We start from the raw sequence: 15749 nt of genomic DNA on the forward strand, positions 1-15749 counted from the left end.
TTTGCAGTAATGCCGACTGCTTATTAGGAACATATCTTTGCTGTAGAATAACTTCTTTCCAAGAGGCAGTAAAGCCAACGTCGTTATCTGAACACCATGAGGAATAGGAAATATATCAGGGTAATCAGGGCATCATCACTATTAAACACAGCTCAGGAATAATGCTTTGTTTTGGATAATCAGAAATCTAAGTGTGACCTGGCTGGTTGAGGTTGAACTATATTTAGGCATAGTCAGACAGAGAAGCAGCAGTGCTCAAAGTGTTTGCGGTGATGATTAGAATGCACTCGACTTATTATAACACTGGTAGAGAAGTTGACTAGTCAGAATGTCTGCAAGAGAGACAAAGCTTAGTTCTTAGTTTTGCATAAAGAGTAACTGCAGTGAGTTAGGGAAGTCCGAAGGGGAGCTCTGGCACTGAGCAATCTTGTTGTTGTTTAGTCAGGTTTCTGTCAGGAGTGGACCAAGAGACGTGGGGCCTTCCTGGTGCTGGGATGTCTCTATGCTGGCAGGGATTTAAAGAAGTATTCCATAGGGCAGTGCCACCCTTGGAGTGGCACACGGAGAACGTGCGTGCCAGCTGGGGCCTCCTGGAGGGAGAGGAAAGCTGATCCGTCCAGCCTCGTGTTTTGCACCTCAGCCTGGCACACTGGGCTCCCCTCTTATCTCCTGTGCAGCTCACGCACTGCCTGCCCATAACTGCTCCTGCAGAGTCCCTGTGCCAGGTCCTGTCTCTAAAGAGCTGCCTTGCAGGCAGCACTGCTCCCCTGCCTTGTCCAATCGTCATGGATGCCTCTGAGGTACTAAATAATAATACAACAGCAGGTGTAATAATTTAGATACTTTATTTCCAATGTTATCTTAACACTATTTCTTCAAGTATAAACATGCAAAGATCGTGTAAAGTGCTGCATCTCTGCAATACAAAATGTTCTTTTTCCAAAGATGAGCGTATTCTTTTCTGCAGTTCCAGTCCTGGGGTGACTCTAAGAGAGCAGCACACATCATAACGTGCCTCTGGTGGCTTTACGTGCTGATAGGGCAGACGTGGATCCAGATTGACCTGTAGATACAAGGCTTAATATGCATAAATCATCCAAAGTGAGGACTAGGGTTGGTTTCTTGTCCATTGTGAATTAGTAAAGTTTCAGAAGAGTGACCAAGTAACCTGGAAGGCTTTTTTTTTACAGTTTATTTTTGAATAATCACATGTAGGTGTTTTTCCATAGCTTTCCATGAAGTTCCTTGCCAAGTATTTTTCCAAGAAGCTGCATAAGGGAGGAAGAAGGAAGAAAGCTTTCTACTTCAGCTTCACAGAGCTAAGGAAAAGCAATGTGCTTGTTTTGAAACGTAACAAGGAGAATTAAAATTGCTTTGAAACAAACAGGAAAATTGTTAGTGATGTACGATGAAATTTATATCATGCAAAGATCAAAAAAGAAAAATGATCATTTTTTTTCTGTTGAGTATCGTGAGCAGTATGCTTCTATAAGTTCTTATTCTGCAGAAATCTTTACTGTCACAATCTTAATTTAAATCTAGAAACTAACTCTATTAGCATTTATTCAAGTTGTTATTCAAATCATTAACACTAAATGCACACGATGTAAAAGCATCAAGTTACTAAATGCTGAGGCATCTTCAGGGATCAGCAAACTTTTTTCCTTTTTTCTTAACAGGCAGATTTTTTTACATTTTTAGACAGGCCTTTGTGGTTTTGAGTTGGGAACACACACTTAGTCAGTGAAATCTTACAGAAGGAAATACTTTGTGAAAGTTCTTTAGCTGCCCCCCATAGGCCTGGGGCTGCTCCCAGGAGGTGCCTATGGCAGTGCCACCAGATCTCCCACAGAAGGCAGCTGTATGCAAGCAGAATATTGCTTGTACCCATTAGAGAGTGCTGCAGAGATTAATAGAGACTAATGTGACTTTGAAAGGAAATGATGTTTTGCTACATCATAAAGCAGTTTTAATTGCTGTTATTTATTAAGTTATTACAGCTAGATGTCAGGCATCAGACATAGCACAGACGTGTACCTAAACAATGTCTTGCCAATGAAGTCTACCTATGCATACACTGAAATTTCACTCTCTCTGAGGAATCCATTTATGTATATAAATTGTATTTGTTATGTCAACAGAATTTTCAAATCCATTTATTTTAGTTCCACGGTTGTTGTTTTTCCTGAATGTGAAGAAATAGAAAACTTTTGAATTAAGCGTGGAAAACCACCTCAAGCTTTTTTTATTCTGTTAAGAAAAACTAATTTGTAATTACTCTGGAAAAAAGGCAGAGCGTTTTCTGAGTTAGTGGGGGTAAGTTGGAGGTTCTAGTAACACCACCAGTAGGAAAAAGCTCCTGCTGAGAGCAGATAGCAGGGACTGGGGGCTCTGCTGTTCCCCCTTCAAGTTGCTTGAAGGCAACTGGCACACCTGGGCCTGGAGATGCTTTTCTGCATCTCTTGCTTCTTCTACAGTTGTCATCTTACCTCCTTGATTTTCAAAGTTTTTAAATTATCATAGAATCACAGAAAGGCTCGGATTGGAAGGGACCTCGAGGATCACAAAGCTCCAACCCATTGCCACATGCAGGGCCACCAACTTCCACATTTAATAGCAGCCCAGGCTGCCCAGGGCCCCATCCAACCTGGCCTTGAACACCTCCAGGGACGGGGCATCAACAGCCGCTCTGTGCAGCTGTTCCAGCACCTCACCACTCTCTCTGTGAAGAACTTAAAGAAGTTAATATTCTAGCTTTGATTCTTGTCTCTTTTCCTGTTAACCTTGAAAATGGTTCCTATATTCCCTGATCCCCGAGTTATTTACTGTGAATCCTCTAGGTCACTCTCTTGTCTTTGATACTTTTTTGGATCCAGAATTCTATATTTAGAGAAATAGTAAGTTGATATCAGCCTGGCTGTGTCTCCTTGTATGCCAGCATCTGTATTCTTAGCTCCAGTTCAGAAAATGTGTAAGTCTGTATTTAAATATGGAGAGGTGCTTGAGCAGAGGGTAAGTTTGAGTTCCATGAGCTTTAGTAAAACACGAGCAGTTCCTCTCTCTTTTTTTGAATACAGTACTATGCTTAAACATGAAGGGTCTGATTGCTGCACTGAATCAGGACCTCGGCCTTCCTCCTGTCTGCTTCCATGAGAAACACTTGTGCTGATTTGGGTAGCTCCCTAAATCACAAAAGCCTGACAACTCCTCCAGATTCATGGTGTTTGCTTCCCTTGGCATACCCCAAAACATCCTTCTCTGTTCAGCTGCACCTGTGATATTCTGGCAGCGCTCTTTGTTCCCAAGCCATTATGTCTTCCTACTCAAATTTCCATTCAAAGAGTGATTCATCCAGCAGGGGAAAGGCATGACCCAGCTGCCCCCTCAGTTTCCATCGTTTTGCAAATCAAACACACATCTGAACCAGAGCTTTCATTTCAGACATTTTTCTTCTCATTCCTTAAACTGCTTCTTATTCCTTATTCCTGTAGTGCTTGCTGTGAGCACAGAACTGTTTGCTGTACCAATAGGTTTCCTTAAAACTAGCTTTGATCACAAGAGCAATGGAATCATATCAGCATGGATTTTCTTTCCTCTAGGAATACTTTTTTTTTCACAGCAGATGATGGTTGTTACCTGCACCAGAGCTGCTCTGTGGACAAAGCATAAGCTTGACTCATTATGCCAGCATCCTTCTTTGTTTTTTAATAATAGCTTTCATGCTCTTAATGTTTGGTTCCAATGTCCAGCTGGAGAAAATTGCACACCTCTACCAAAAGCCTCTGCAAGAGCTGCTTACTCTTCAATCATTCTTTCTAATACTTTTGTTGTTTTCCATTGTCCCCTGTGCTACTTGCTTCTTATTCCTTTGAACACTATATTAAACCTTTTTAAAGACTCCTCTTCAACCAATTTTCTTCTGTCATCAAATCCACCTGTTTACAACTTCTGCCTCCCTTACTGTGCAGTAGAAATGTTCCCTATTTGAGAAAGGGTTTTTGTTTGCTTGTTTGTTTGTTCTTATTCCCTTACCTAAATAGCCATTCTGGGTTTACAGGACTCTCAGGGATAAAGCTGGGACTCCTGCCAGCTGACATAGCTGTTGCTAACGTGGTATCTAGAGCCATTGCAGCCTACCTGTAGGTCTGTTTTCTGCTGTCATGGTTCCCAGTGAAGCAAAGTCCTTGGCTCAATACGTATATACTACAATATGCAAAGAACAGTAGTATTCCCCCCAGGGATTTTAAAAGACTCAGATTAAGGAACAAAGAGTGATTTCTAGGAAGTTCTTGCACAGTGAAGTAGCTGCAGTAAGAGAAGAGCTGAATAGTCAACCTTATTTTTACCTTGTGTCATAAGAACAGGGAAAGCTTAGTTTCAACTAAGTGTTAATATAGCACTGTGAAAATAGGATCAGTGTGACATTAAGAAATGAAAGAAGGAATATTGCTGTGACAGCTCAAACTCTATTCATTTCACGTTTAATTCAATAAGATACCACTATTTAAAATTTATCTGAAGCAAAAAAAATTATCAGATCTTACAAGAGAATTCAGAGCAAGCTTTCTATACACAAAGTCTGTTTTGCTAGAAATACTGGCAAATGTAGGTGTTTTGAATTGGGACCTGTGTTTTTTACAACAGGTTGAATTACTGCTACTTCAGTATGACTTTCAGTTTTGCAAGGATTGGCACCAAACCCATCAGAATAGTTGTCTGCTCCCCCCTTCCCCTCTGTTACTCACTGGCATAATTTCCATCCACCAAAGCTTTTCAAAAATAAGGAAGGAAAAGTCCTTCCTGTACAAGCTTCCTGTGGATCCCGTCCAGATATAAAGGACTTGTGTAAATGCTTGGCAGGCAGTCCCAGCATATGCCACTTAGTGACTTCCTTTTCTTCTGCTGCCATTCCACGTACAGAGAATGAATCTGAAAATCAGAGTAATTTTCATTCATTTTCGAATAAGAAATTGTAAATGGTAAATTTCCTATCTGTGTATAACGCCCACATTTTAAATTAAAAGTTTTGAATGCTGACAGCATTAGTCATAGGAAATCCTGTATGAACATCCAGCACTTAAGTTGGACCTTCCCCTGGATCACACCATAGAAGGAGTTTACAGGAAAACATTCTGTTACTTTTAAGTGCTTGTTTTAACCCTTTATTACCATCTGGTAGAACAGAGCTTTTTTTCTGGAGCCCATTTCCTGTCTTTTTGTGATCAAAATAGTATTGGAAATCTATATATTTCAGTGCTATTTTTTGCTCTGTGTTTTAATAATGTACTGGTAGGACTTGGTAGATGTGTAAATATATGTATACACCTCTCCCACCCCCAGTGCCTTTCAGTGCATGATATTCAGAAGGAAATAAATATGCTTTAGAATCTTCTATTGGATATCAGGGAACCTGCTTCTAATAGCAGGATGTACAGTTTCCTTATAATTGCACACATATAGCTTGTTATCATACCAATATGTGACATAAAATATTATATGCAGGATAAGTATTTAAAAATGTTTGGTGCAAGGTTTGTTTTCACAGAAGCCCAGTAAGCCAAACAGCTCTGCTGGGGGCAGCCTGCTGGTTAACCCACTGCCTTTCACAGCCCTCTGCCCCTGGACCAGAACTTCAGTACCAGCACATGTTACAGATTAAGGAACAGGGTTATGCCATGATGCTGGAAGGACAAATAGATTGACTTGCACACTGTCAGCTTCAAGCAAAGCGTATAGTTCAGTGAGATGGAAAGCTAGAAAAGGCAACATCCCTTTGTAAACTAAACCATAACGTGGACAAGGCATGAAATAACAAATGCAGCTATGTTGCATGGCATCATCTTCACGTTACTGAGTGATCCAAATGTGATAGTTTCTTTGCCTTCATTTAGAAGAAGCCATCCCACAATGGATGTTTAATCTCCTATAAAAAAATAAATAAAAAAAAAAACAAATTCCAGTTTTCATTTTTACTGAGTGGGAAAATCCCACACATGTTGAGTTATTGTGTAACAGCTGGCTTCAATTAAGAATCCAGGCTTCACGTCCTGGGATTCCTTCTGAAGTATCAAATAATACCAGCGTTCAAGATTAGGATGAGGCTCGTGACGTTGGCCATGGCAAACACGTATTAGGCAAACGAACTTAAAGAATCAGGTTTTTTTGTAGTGCTGAGAAGCCTTTCATAGCTCTCCAATTTTAGATCAAAGTATAGCAATGTTTAAACATAGCTTAATGTATCTTAATTAGTGAATCAAAATATATTTGAGTGTATAATCATTTATAGGCTTTAGAGTAGGCAAATACTGATGACTGACAAAGAAATGGGAAGGTATTAAAGTACTCAGAGAGCCTTACTTCTGTTCTGACTCTTCTCATTAATTTAAACAGCCTTTAATATATTTGGAGGTTTCATCACTATAAAATCTCATTTTTTGTTGTGTAGGTGAAAGTGACCATTTTTATGGCTACATGGAGACCTTCTGCTTGCTTTAACCTCTTACAGTGATATTGTCTGACATTATATCAGCTCAACCTTAGAAACAGGGAGGAATTTGCTTCTATTTTTGTGTGTTAATTGCTTGATCTTGGTTGTTCCTGTTTCTATACAGTGGTACAGGACAAGGAGTTTTCTTTCATCTTAGTGCCCTTTGATCACTACTGCTATTACAGAAGTTAGACTCTCCTAAAGGACAAGGGTAGCAATGCTGTGCTTCTCACAGGTTGGCAGGCCTGCACTTTTGTGGCTGCTCTGCACAGTGCACTCCCAAAGGGGATAACATCAGCTTTTTCTTCTTAGATCAGACTGCGGACCTGTCAAAACACTTATAACTAAATTTCAGGAGAGAATGCCATAAGAAAGACTACAGAAAACCAGGCATTACTGTTCCTAAACTGAGATGCATATGTTCTTAATTTGCAACAGATTTAGGGATTGAGCTGTTTCTAACAGAAAAAGAGTAACTGCATAACATCTTCCATTCCCTGAGCTCATTGTGTTATTCCTTTTGTCATTTTATTTTGTCATTGTTACCTTTTGCAGTTTGATTGGAGAAGTAACTGGCTGTGCAAGTAGGTACCACACATGCTGAGAGAAGAGCATTCCATTAACCCAGATGCCACATCCAGCCCACAGGCACGTAACCGTGGAAGAAAGAACAATTGACATTAAGCTAAAAAGCAAGCCTTTCTCATATTGCCAGTCTGGCATTTCCTGTGCAGTGAAAAACACAGAAGCAATTTCTGCATGTAAGAATGATAAACAGTGAACAGAGGGGGCCGGGGAAATAGCTTGTAACAAGTTTTGGGTGTGCTGATATATTTTGTAAGTAAATTCAAAACAGACATGGAAGCCAACATCAGGAGCATGTGCAAGGAATTCCATTTATAAGACTTAGAATAATAACCTCACTGCCCTCTTAAATAATTTTAAATATATATGCACAAAGTTAGTCATCTCACAAAAAGCAGTTTCATAAGCAGGTATACTAAGGACTCAGTTCCCAAGTCAAGTTAATGGGTGCATGAAAATTGTTCTCTGTGAAAGTCAAACCACATTTTATAGCTTTGTCCATATGGGAAGTTGAGCTTGTTTAACCAAAAGCGTGAATTAAAATTAAGTTATAAAACTGGTGCAAGATCTGCCTGGGCATTTTTGCAGTGTAATTGAAGTTGGGAAGAATGAATTGAAGAGTTCTGTCTCAATCCCTGGCAGTTTGGAGGTTGCCAGTGATCCCTGTTTCTCAAACAAGAAGAGAGTATGATTTTTAAAACATGCTTTCTTCACAGTATTTATTAGTGGTCTGATTTCCAGAGCTGCTATTTCTACCCAGCATCTTTTGGATTTGGGCTAGTTTTTGGTAACTGTCAGTCGTTATCTTGGGAAAAAAAGAACCAAAGCAGGCAACTTGATTGTTACTTTTGCAAAAGTACATGGAATTAACAGCTATACATAGTGGTGAAGCTCAGTCAGGGGCACTTCCCTAAATATGCAGCACTTAGCTGCACTGGGGAGGGCACAAGTGGCAAACATAATGCACAAGTGGCAAACATAATGCACAAGTCTCTAACCAAGCTGAAATATTACAAGCCCAGCTGAATCTGCATAGTTGAATGGTGGTCCATTTTTCACAGCCCTGAGAACCAATGTGGTGGGAAGTTAGATAAAGATGTACTGCTTCCTGCAGGGCTGCACTGGAAAGATATGGGTTAGAAAATCTCTGCTTAAAGGAGAAGGAAACTGGACCAAGACCACTGAATTCTGTTTATTTTCTGTTATTTAAAGAAGGAAACGTTGCTGTTAATTTGCCAAGGGCAACGATCTTGTTGCAGGCTAACTGTAAACTCTTGTACCGTCAGTCCCAAAGTCAGCTATGCTTCACGTATGGCCTTGTATGGTTTAGTTTGTTTGTTTTTGTGGATAAAAGTACTCTGTTAAATAACTCGAATATTCATATTTACAAATTGTCTCCTTCAGTCAGAAAATAAGGAGAGCTGGCAGTCTGTTTGACAGCAAATCCAAACAAGAGGTGCATTTGGCCTTGAGAATTACATTTCCTTTTCTCCCCTTTAGGTATTTGGGTCAGACTCTATGTGATTATTTAGAGTGATAAGGATCATATCTTGACTGAGGCCCAGACATACCAAGGGAGGGTTTGCAATGAATCTTGTTGTTAATTACTTCTTGCAAGGAGTTTTGAACGGTTAATGTTTAGGGATACCTTGCAGTTTGTAGATGGGGAAAACGGTGTGTGATGCAGTAGAATAGCATTTTGTTTACAGAAATTCATTCATCACTAACACATGATGGTTCTGAACTTTTCTGTTCAGTAGAAGGAAAGGCCTCCTTTTTCTAATCAGGTAAATCAGACCCAGGTTTTGTCCTATCTGACCAAAAGCCTTTCAGTTAAAGAACCAGACAGCTGAGTTTCGGCACTCCTAGATTGCTACTTCAGCTCACCCTCTGAAGATGTATGCACTGTTGGACTCTGTTAAGTCCAAAGAGAGCTCATGGTGTCTCCTAACCTAGAAAACTCACTATCAGAAGTTAAACTGAATAAATCCTGACCCATACCTTTGAAGTGCTATGGCTTTGTTTCAAGAGGAACTTTCCTTATTTCACTTCTCAAGGTAAAAACAAAACAACAACCAGAGTTTGTATAGGGAGAGCAGCAGCTTGCAATTTTTACTAGTGTTAAAAGTTCCAAAACTACTTTTGGACAGAAACAAAAGTGAGCTTTTCATTCAAAAGCTGACAAAGTGCTTTGATTTATGGTCACACAGAGGTCAGAAACTTTGAGAAGTTTCTCCAGGTGATCTCTAACTTTTGTAGTGCAAGGCTGCACTTTTCAACCTACTGCTAATCCTTCTAGTGGAGATTCAACATTTCTGAAGTCACTTCTTTTTAGCACGGCTGCTACCTGAATCACTGCATGAGTATGAATAGCAACATTCAGTAGATAACTGCATCGTGCATGTTTGCATGCCTTGTTCTGAGACACAGGAGGCACAGTAACAGTCCTCATCCTCACTAATTTGGCATCCTGGATGCAAATTCAAAGCTCATAGATGCTGGGTTTTGAACCCATAGTGTCCTCTGAAATAGCTGGGGTTATTCTGTGGTCACAGTGATGCAGGATCTCCCTGTTCCTTGCAGTGGTTGCTTTAAGGACTAAGTGAAGCTGCTAAAATGCATCGATTTGAGAAGGTTTGCATGACTGCAGGTTTCATCTGAAGTCTTTTCTGGCTGCTACACCATTTACGCGAAAGCTCGTGCCGCAAGCCTCCGTGCAGTGTGTTCCAGCACTGTTTGCTTTTGAGCTCCATCTGCTGGAATTGCGTCCCATTTCCCACATCTTTGCTGTTATTGTGCTGCGATTTCACAGGAATTCTTTTAAATTTGAAAGAGAATAAAGAGCAAAGGTCAGTTTGGAGGAGTTTCTAGCAAATTTTTGGTCCTTTCTTTTTGGAATTAACATAAAAATTGCCTGGAGAATTCAAGGCTCAAAACACAAAATAACTGTGGGACAGAGGAAAATAAATGTTAATTCTTCCTCTACTCTCATCCACAGTTAGTTCCGAGGTATTTTTGGATACGTTTGGATTAATCACGTCAGGTCAGAACCTACTCAGTTCTGCCTTAAGACTTCACTAATAGGTTACTTTCTTCACTCATTTTTCTTAATTAGTTTCCTCCCCCAGTGTCTGCTGTTACTCTGCGGCTAAGAAAGTCATCGTTGTTTTGAATATTCAGTTCACTTTTTAAAAAGCTCTGTTTTCCCATTGCGACTGTTTTCTAGTATTTGGAATACTTCAGGGACCTAGTTTGATTTATGTAGTTCCATCATTCCTTAACAAAAATGTACTGCAAAGAGTAATGCGTGAAATTGGAAAAGAGGGCCCAGGTGTGCAGAAGTAATCAGAGGCTATCATGGTAACTGAGGCGATGACTTTTTACAAGTTCTCTTTGTAAGAAGCACCAGCTCTGCTCAGAGAATATATTCTGATGTTGATGTCAGCAACAATACATACGTGTGGAATTGGGATGGCCTCCACCCTCAGGTGCAGGCAGTGCTGTTGGCGGTGTGTGCAGTTCGTCGAAACAAGAGCACAGCTCTGGAATGATCACCTTCCCACAATGCGACCCACCTACATTTTCCTTTTCTTCAGTTGGAACATGAATACCACCTTCCCTCTCCCTGTCCCATAGCTAATGTTAATAAGACATATTCTGTTTCGTAATGGATTTGTGTATACAATAATTTCAAATATTATTCCTTACTGTCCATCTGTTCATTAGCAGCATTTTGCGCTCACTTATGTTGTTTGCAACTTTTTTTTTTTAATAGAGAAACTTTGCCTGAACTGGTTTTAGTTTCTAGTTGTTGGTAAATCTACGCTGTTATACCTGTCCTGGGGATAGGAAGGAAGAGATGAAAAGCAGAGAAGGTATTCACCTTGGTAACAAAGATAAATGTTCTGGTTTTTCAGCTCTGCCATATACTTCTGGCCGTGGGACACCTCACTCCATGCTGTAACTACTCCAAGATGCCCAAGCATGCTCTGGCCTGAGCCGGTCCACCCGCCTCCGCAGGCTGCTCAGTAATGCTGCCCAGCTAATAAACCTGCAGCCTGGCTCAGGTTATTCAGTGGGCAGAGTGCTGTGCTGATCCAGCTGGACACACCTTCCAGTTTTGCTGCTGGTTCAGGCTTCACACTGCACTGTGCAGCCTCTGCATGTGCTGCGTGATGCTAGATAAGTGATGTAAGCCTGCTGTACAACTAACCTGGCTGCCTGCAAATTAGATTCTCTGCTTCCTTTGCAGTTGGGAGGATAAGATCATTAATGCATATGCAGCAATGTACTTTATTGAAAGGCCTTATTTACTTTTTCAGAAAGCAATTATCTTAATGGATTCCTTAGGCTTCTGCATGGGACAAAACTGTCTAGTTTAGAGGTTTAGAGGAACAGTGATGGCAGGTTATTAGTGAACGGTGATGGGAATAGTGAGTAGCAATAGTGATGGCTGTGTGTCTTGGCATGTTCCTATAATTCTATAGGAAATTATGGCATCTTATCTCATCTTCATCATTAGGTGGGTACACACTGCCTGAATGCACACTGGTACTGAAGTGCTGTATTTTGAGGTCAGTATTTTTTGACCTGCGGAGAATTGAACAACTGAAGGATGAAGGACTATGTCAATAACTGCTACAATGTTCTGAGATTAAATCTGGCTGGCATCTAACTCTTTTACACTGGAGTAAGTTGGATGGTTACTATCGTTTCTGTAAAGACAAGTACTTTGGATTTAAAATAATTCTGTCCTCCTCGCAGCTCACTTCAGTTCATGGGGTAGAAGTGTGAGGAGTTGGTTGTTTTTGTACAGACCCAACTTCTAATTAATATTTCTGTAGCCCAAACATGTTGTTCTGATTAGAGGCTCTTTGCCTAGGCATTTCGGCATAGCCTGCCCTGTTTGAAACCCTGCCTTTTTCTGACTTCACTTCCTGAATCCGCTGACAGCACTCACAGCCAAACAAAATACATGCTCACAATGCTGTTATTTGCAAAATATTCCCTTGTGAGTACAGCTGGGGCAACAAAAAGAGTTTCTAAATCTCAAAGAAAATGGACTTTTCCTTATAGAAGTAAGGCACACAACGCATTAGGCAATTTTAATCTCAAGTTAAGTAGGTGTGAAAACTTTGCATTTCACCACATATAAACACATGCATGTCTTTCAGTACAGCCATGCTTATTGATCACCGGGTGATCTGGTAATACACTAAGAGTGCTGAGCTTTAATCTGTTCTGAAGTGCACCAGACAGAAACAGGCTCACATCCCACCACGCTGTTTACAAAACAGACGGAGGTGGAGATAATATAAACTTACTTTGCCCCATGTCAGGCTCGATCCTCAGACGTGGGATATAGGAAAGGATTCGTGCTACATCCTCCCTGTCTCCTTGTGAACCTGTGTGACTGGCACTGAATAGCACAGCACCTCCTGGGCTGGGCCTGGGCAGGTAATTCTGCCCCAGTCTGTGCCTGCCGAACCAGCAGTGCTGTTACTCAGTAACTTTTTTTGCCAGTGCTTCAGAATGTGGAACTGGAGAGAAAAAAACTTCTAACTGCAGTGCTAAATGTCTGTGTGCGCGTATTAGGATAGGGTGGAGCAGACTGTCACTCAGCTGTATTTAATTAACATAGTATTTTATATAATGTATTTATTTTTTGCGTAATTAGGTGATTAAGCAAAATGCTTGCTAGTAACATCTATTCCATAACCCAGCACTATGGAGAGTTAAACAGGCACCTTTGCAGGTAATTAATCTCCTTGCCCTGCTTATTTTGCTAGTTGGCACTTGCTTAAATCCCTGTAAAACCACACCCAGCAGTGCTGTGTATTATCCCTCTGCTGTCTATTCCTACATATGGTCAAAATCAACTTACCTTCCGGGTTGCTGACATCAGCAAAATGTGCTCTTGGCAAACTACAGTATCCTCCTAGTAACCCTTTGTTTGGTTGGTGTTGTTATAAGAGTATTCCTCTGACAGCAGCAAACAGCATCTAAACAGTGCTGGCCCCCACGCTTGGATTATGATGTAGGATACTGCCACAATATCACATTTTACCCACTAAAACAACCCTTCATGTCATTAACTCCATACAATTTGGGCAGGAAAAAAAAAAAAAAAAGTCAGAAGAAAGATAATTCTGTGCTTCCTGTGAGGAACTGATCTTCGAATGCACATCAGGTGGAAGTTTCAGGGTATCACTATGCTGACAGTAAGTCTGCTCTCATCAGTCTGTGATGCGACCCTACACGTGGCTGTCACTGTAGATAAACATATATCTTTTTTCCTTACAATATGGATTAGGGTTGTCTAAAAACTTAATAACGTTACTTCACTAGTAGTTAGTCTGTAATATTTTCTGCTCTTTGCTGTTTGCCCATCGGCATCAAACAGAGCATCTGCTCTTTCCTCAGATATGTAGCTATTGAAGAAAATGAATTGGGTGCTGCACGTTAAAAGCGTGGCATCCAAATCATTCCCCCCACCAGTTGAGTAGCATGTCTCTAAGGTAGATGTTTACATTGTTGCACTAAGAAACAAGATTATATTAAAAATACATGGCAAGCACCTTAAAAGTTGCCATCATGTCTTTTCACTTCCTGCTACATTGTTTACCCAGTTTTCCTATTGCTAAACAGAACTGCAGTAACAGCCGAAAGGATTTCGAAGAGAAAAAGTTATTTTTTTTTACCCACAGACAACAGCACTTTCACAACTATTACCAGAGATTGCCTTTTACTGTGCAAAGAGCGCACAGGAATGAAGGTGAATATTTCTATTTTTGAAGTCTAGAGCGGTTTTGTTAAAAAGAAAAGCAAACAGCCTCTTGCCTGATCCTGCTTGAGGGCATTAGCTTAATAAAAAGCATGCAAGAGCACAGGCAGCCGGTTACAAGTGCAGAGCAGTCTCAACACACAGGCTTTCTACCATCTAAAGCCTGCCTAAAGCCGAAGTCAGCTGCCCCAGCAGGGCCACTACAATACACAAGCACTCCTCTCAGGTTAAGGCTAGCAACTGCAAGTCCAAGACAACTCAAAAAGTTCTGTTTGTTCAGTGCTCAGGATCTGGTTTCCCCCCTCCGTCTCCTCCTCACACGTTCTCCAGGACATGCCTGTAGTTACAGAGCGAGTTTAACATAATCCCTGCCCTTTAGAGTTCAGCATAAAGGGCGTTTTCCTAACTCACGTACTGGCAAAAATAATAATAATAAAAAAAAAGTGTGAGGAGGAAATGCATTTTAAGTATTTTATTTTTCTTAAATATAATAGAACCTTCTAGATTTTTTTTTTCCAGAAACAGAAACATTAAAAAAATTATACTTTATTACAAATGGTAAACTCAGAGTGCTAAAAAAAAGCCTCTTATTTACAAACAATACTGGGCAGTACCCAAATAAACAACATAAAAATAACTTACAAAGTCATGAAGTAGTTTATTGACATTAATCAACTTTCATAAAATAAAATAAAAAAGGATATGTACATACACCATTTACTTGAAGGCAGGCAGAACAGTTCTTGTTTGTTTATCAGCCTCCCACAAACCTCCCTCCCGCCTTTTTTTTTTTCTTAAGGAATACTACATAAAGCAATCTACAGTTTCTATTGCAGTTTAACCTTTAATACTGAATGATCATCGAATGTTAGGTCCATGCAGGTCTTGGTCAATGTTAAACGAAGATCTGACGCCTCATCAGAGCAGGAACAGCACTCCTCGGAGCGGTGCTGGCTGCTTCACCAACTCAAGCTGAAGGCTCGCCAGTCTTTCCACACATGCGCTTTGCAGCACGCAGGCAGGACTCACAGCCTCTCAGCTTTTACCGTGAGCTTTACGCGGCCGCCGCTTTTGGTTTGTTGTTTAGTTATACCACAACATCACAGTTCCTATTTAAGTCAGTCTCTTCAAAACGTTTGCAACTGTTGTGTTAGCATTAGCTGGCACCCGCTGTTGACATGGTTCATGACCTTCTGCTTAAGCTGTGCAACCTGTTCTCTGAGCATGTTGGCAGTGGATGCCAGCTCTGAGTTCTGGGCTTTCAAAGTTTTCACTTTTTCTTCCAACCTGGCAATCCTTTCCAACTTCCTTTTCCGGCATTTGGACGCCGCAATTCTGTTTCTCATGCGTTTTCTCTCGGCTTTGATTCTCTCCTGCGACTCCATGTCAATAGGGGACAGGGGAGGGGTTTCCCCCGGCATTTCAGGTACAGTCTGAGGCTCTTCTTTCAGAGCCTGAAGCCTGGGATGCTGCACGGGCATCTGGGGGTTTATGTGATGCTGCGGCGCGTAGCCCATGCCGTTGGCGTTGTAGTTGGGTGCAGAGTTGAGCGCGTTGGGGTTGAAGTTGCTGAGATTGGCATACACCGGGGGCTCGCTGTGCAAACTCGTGTTGAAGCTGCCGCCGCCGGCCATGGAGGACACAGGTGCCATGCCACCGCTGACAGGTTGGGCGGCCGAGGTGACACTGGGCAGCGTGTTCTGGTTGTGCAGTTCCGCCAGCGCTCTCACGAAGCCTTCGGCGAAGCCCTCTTGCTCGTCGGTAACGTTCTTGGGGCAGAGAAACTGCGTCGGGGTCGGCGTGGTGGTGATTAACCCGTTGCTGGACTGGATGATGAGCCGCTCCAGCTCCGGGGAGGCCAACTTCAGCAGCCCCACGTCGGGGGAGGTGAGG

General features: G+C 41.3%; 1 protein-coding gene across 1 annotated transcript; it reads right to left on the bottom strand.

Moving 5' to 3' along the window:
- Nucleotides 1–14384: 14384 nt before the first annotated feature.
- JUN (Jun proto-oncogene, AP-1 transcription factor subunit) lies at nt 14385–15748 on the bottom strand (the record flags this gene model as incomplete). The annotated part of the gene is made up of 1 exon (XM_003208888.4): nt 14385–15748. A coding segment is annotated over one exon (765 nt), but the record flags the coding sequence as incomplete, so codon positions are not given.
- Nucleotide 15749: the final 1 nt, after the last annotated feature.

Source organism: Meleagris gallopavo, chromosome 10 (genome assembly GCF_000146605.3).
Source record: "Meleagris gallopavo isolate NT-WF06-2002-E0010 breed Aviagen turkey brand Nicholas breeding stock chromosome 10, Turkey_5.1, whole genome shotgun sequence".
In the NCBI taxonomy this organism is placed as follows: Eukaryota; Metazoa; Chordata; class Aves; order Galliformes; family Phasianidae; genus Meleagris; species Meleagris gallopavo.